General features: G+C 56.0%; 1 protein-coding gene across 6 annotated transcripts; it reads left to right on the forward strand.

The window, feature by feature from the left end:
• The first annotated feature begins 531 nt into the window (after positions 1-531).
• Positions 532-3,699, forward strand: LOC120361110 (mamu class I histocompatibility antigen, alpha chain F-like). Of its 6 annotated transcripts, none has more exons than XM_074398286.1 (8): positions 532-761; positions 892-1,167; positions 1,434-1,709; positions 2,250-2,525; positions 2,667-2,789; positions 3,217-3,249; positions 3,369-3,439; positions 3,615-3,699. In XM_074398286.1, exons 1-7 carry the CDS (start codon positions 698-700, stop codon positions 3,428-3,430), a joined length of 1,110 nt encoding a protein of 369 aa, XP_074254387.1. In that variant the 5' UTR covers positions 532-697; the 3' UTR covers positions 3,431-3,439; positions 3,615-3,699. The 6 variants fall into 6 exon arrangements, with proteins under 6 accessions (XP_074254387.1, XP_074254382.1, XP_074254384.1 ...); XM_074398281.1 differs by having other exon boundaries at positions 606-761; positions 2,681-2,789; positions 3,102-3,249; XM_074398283.1 differs by lacking the exon at positions 3,369-3,439 and having other exon boundaries at positions 606-761; positions 3,615-3,693.

Genomic DNA, 3,699 nt, shown 5'->3' on the forward strand with positions numbered 1-3,699 from the left:
AACAATTTTTACAGATAAGATTCCTGATAATTCAAAGCTTACCAAGATTCTACTATTCACTGCAGCTAATAAAAAGGAAACTGGTCTCCGTTCTATCTCATGAGTTCAGGCACAACTTTTCCACATTTAAGGAAAAAAAAACAAAAAAAAACAAAAAAAACCCACTGTCTCTACACCTCCATTCCCAGTCCAAACTCACTCCAAGTTTTCTGGAGTGAGTTTTCTTCCAAAAGAGTGCAGGGGGGTTCAGCTATAGAGTGGCAGGCAGAAAGTTCAGTCCAGGGACAAGGATTCTGGGATGAAAAGTGAAGGTAGAGAGACTGGGTTCCATGAGAAGGGTTTCTCCCTGGTTTCTCAGCCTCCGGCGAAGGCTCAGGGAGACCCTGAGACACACCCTGCACAGGAGGAGGAGGTTCTGGAGGTTCTGCACAGGAGGAGTGCCCGAGACATGATTCTCAATGGCCTCAGGTCTGGGGTGTGGAGGCTCAGCATTTGGGGATTCCCCATCTCCGCAGTTTCTCTTTCTTTCCAAACTTGTGCCGTGTCCTTCTTCCAGGACACTCATGACGCGGACCCAGTTCTCACTCCCCTTGGGTGTCGGGTTTCTAAAGCCAATCGGCGTCGCCGTGGTTCGGATTCTAAAGTCTCCACGCACCCACGGGGACTCAAATTCTCCCCAAATGCGGAGGTTGGGGTCATGGGTCCCCGAACCCTTCTCCTGCTGCTCTGGGGGGCCCTGGCCCTGACCGAGACCTGGGCAGGTGAGTGCGGGGTCGGGAGGGAAACGGCCTCTGCGGGGAGGAGCGAGGGATCCGCCGGACAGGGGCGCAGGACCCGGGGAGCTGGGCTAAGAGAAGTGTTGGGAGGGTCTCAGCCCCTCCTCGCCCCCAGGCTCCCACTCCTTGAGGTATCTGAGCACCGCCGTGTCCCGGCCCGGCCGCGGGGAGCCCAGATACAGGTACACCGCAGTGGGCTACGTGGACTACACGCAGTTCGTGCGGTTTGACAGCGACGACCCGAGTCCGAGGATGGAGCCGCGGGCGCCGTGGGTGGAGCAGGAGGGGCCAGGGTATTGGGACCAGGGGACACGGGTCTTCAAGGCCAACGCCCAGACTGACCGAGTGAAACTGCGGAAACTGCTTCGCTACTACAACCAGAGCGAGGGCGGTGAGCGACTCTGGGACTCCGGGCGGGCGGGGAGGAGGAGGAAGCAGGTCAGGACCCCTCCCCATCCCCCACGGAGGGCCTGGGTCTCCCCGAGTCTCCCGTCCGAGATCCACCCCGAGACTACGGGAAACCAGCCCAGATTCTCCACCCGTGAGAGCTCCAGGCGCCTTTACCCGGTTTCATTTCCGTTTAGACCAAAATCCCTGCGGGTTGGTCGGGCGGGGGCGGGGCTCGGTGGGCGGGGCTGACCGCGGGGGCGGGGCCAGGGTCTCACACCCTCCAGGGAATGAATGGCTGCGATGTGGCGCCCGATGGACACTTCCTCCGCGGGTATCACCAGCACACCTACGACGGCAAGGACTACATCTCCCTGAACGAGGACCTGCGCTCCTGGACCTCGGCGGACTCTGTGGCTCAGATCACCCAGCGCATGTATGAGGCAGAGAACTATGCAGAGGAGTTCAGCACCTACCTGAAGGGCGGGTGCGTGGAGTGGCTCCGCAGATACCTGGAGAACGGGAAGGAGACGCTGCAGCGCGCGGGTACCAGGGGCCACAGGGCGCCTTCACCACCTTCCGTAGATCTCCCCGGCTGGCCTCGGACAAGTAGGGGAGGAAAATGGGACCAATGCTAGAATATCGCCCTCCCTCTGGTCCTGAGTGGGAAGAATCCTCCTGGTTTCCGAATCCTGTACCAGAGAGTGTCTCTGAGTATCTGCTCTGCTCGCTAGGACAATTAAGGGATGAAGTCTTTGAGGGAATGGAAGGAAAGACAGTCCCTGGAATACTGATCAGCGGTCCCCTTTGACCTCTGCAACATCCTTGGGCTCCGTGACTTTTGCTCTCAGACCTTCTTCTCTCCTTCACACACAATGTGTGTGGTGCTCTGATTCCAGCTCTTCTAAGTCTCTTGGCCTCCACTTAGGTCAGGGCCAAAAGTCCCTATTCCCCCTCAGAGACTCAAACTCTGCAAGGAATAAGAGATTATCCCAGGTGTCCTGTCCATTCTCAGGATGATCACATGAGCACTGCTGGGTGTCCCATGAAGAGTGCAAAGTGCCTGAATTTTCTGACTCTTCTCAGATCCTCCAAAGACGTACATTGCCCACCACCCCATCTCTGACCATGAGGCCACCCTGAGGTGCTGGGCCCTGGGCTTCTACCCTGCGGAGATCATGCTGACCTGGCAGAGGGATGGGGAGGAACAGACCCAGGACACAGAGCTTGTGGAGACCAGGCCTGCAGGGGATGGAACCTTCCAGAAGTGGGCGGTTGTGGTGGTGCTTTCTGGGGAGGAGCAGAGATACACGTGCCGTGTGCAGCACGAGGGGCTGCTGGAGCCCCTCACCCTGAGATGGGGTAAGGAGTGAGAAGGGGTAAAGGGGAGGATGAGAGGTCATGTCTTTTCTCAGGAAAAGCAGGAGCCCTTCTGAAGCCCTTCAGCAGGGTCAGGGCTGAGTCCTGGGGGTCAGGACCCCTCACCTTCCCCTCATGTCTCAGAGCCGTCTTCTCAGCCCACCATCCCCTTCGTGGACATTGTTGCTGGCCTGGGTGTTCTTGGAGCTGTGGTCACTGGAGCTGTGGTCACTGCTGTGATGTGGAGGAAGAAGATCCAGGGAAGGGGTGAGGAGTGGGGTCTCAGTTTTCTTGCCCTAGTGGGGGTTTCAAGCCTAGGTTGAAGTGTGCCCTGTCTCCTTACTGGGAAGCACCATCCACACACATGGGCCTACCCAGCCTGCTACCCTGTGTGACAACACTTACTCATTTGTAAAGCAAAAATGAACAACAGATTTTTCACTTTGAAGACTGTGGTGGTGGGGATCTGATTGTCAACAGTCACAAATCACAGGGGAAGGTCCCTGCTGAGGACAGACCTCAGGAGGACAGTTGGTCCAGGACCCACACCTACTTTCTTATTGTCTGATCTTGCCCTAGATCTGCAGTTGTACATTTCTGGAAAATTCTCTGGGATCAAAGACTAGAGGGTTGCTCTAGGGTCTTATGGCCCTGCCTCCTTTCTGGCCTCTCACAGGACATTTTCTTCTCACAGATAGAAACAGAGAGAGCTGCTCTCAGGTTGCAAGTAAGTATGAAGGGGGCTGAACCCTGAGATCATCGGGATATTGTGGTTGGGAGCCCAAGGGGAAGCTGGCCCAGCCCACAGTTCCTCTTCTAGCCATGTCTCCTGTGGGCTCTGACCAGGTCCTGTTTGTGTTCTACTCCAGTCATTGACACTGCCCAGGGCTTTGGTGTGTCTCTCATAACCTACAAAGGTGACACTCGGGGGCAGGTGCCCTGATATAAGTGGGGTATTGTGGGGAACAGAGGGAACGCAGGTGTGCTATGGGGTTTCTTTGACTTGGATTTCCTGAGTATGTGATGGGCGGTTCAGAGTGTCACCTCTCACTGTGACTAATATGAGTTTGTTCATAAATATTTTCTCTATAGTGTGAGATAGCCGCCTTGTGTGGGACTGAGAAGCAGGATTTGTTCACGCCTCCCTTTTGTGACTTCGAGTACCCTGAATTCTCTT

This window comes from Saimiri boliviensis, chromosome 4 (genome assembly GCF_048565385.1).
Source record: "Saimiri boliviensis isolate mSaiBol1 chromosome 4, mSaiBol1.pri, whole genome shotgun sequence".
NCBI classification, from domain to species: domain Eukaryota; kingdom Metazoa; phylum Chordata; class Mammalia; order Primates; family Cebidae; genus Saimiri; species Saimiri boliviensis.

What these genes read in the sequence shown, in the direction of transcription:
- LOC120361110 (XM_074398281.1), top strand. Translation starts at nt 698, where the DNA reads ATGGGTCCCCGAACCCTTCTCCTGCTGCTCTGGGGGGCCCTGGCCCTG. An exon ending in CCTGACCGAGACCTGGGCAG is followed by an intron (nt 762 to 891) that starts GTGAGTGCGGGG and finishes CCTCGCCCCCAG; the next exon opens with GCTCCCACTCCTTGAGGTAT. An exon ending in GGAGACGCTGCAGCGCGCGG is followed by an intron (nt 1,710 to 2,249) that starts GTACCAGGGGCC and finishes GACTCTTCTCAG; the next exon opens with ATCCTCCAAAGACGTACATT.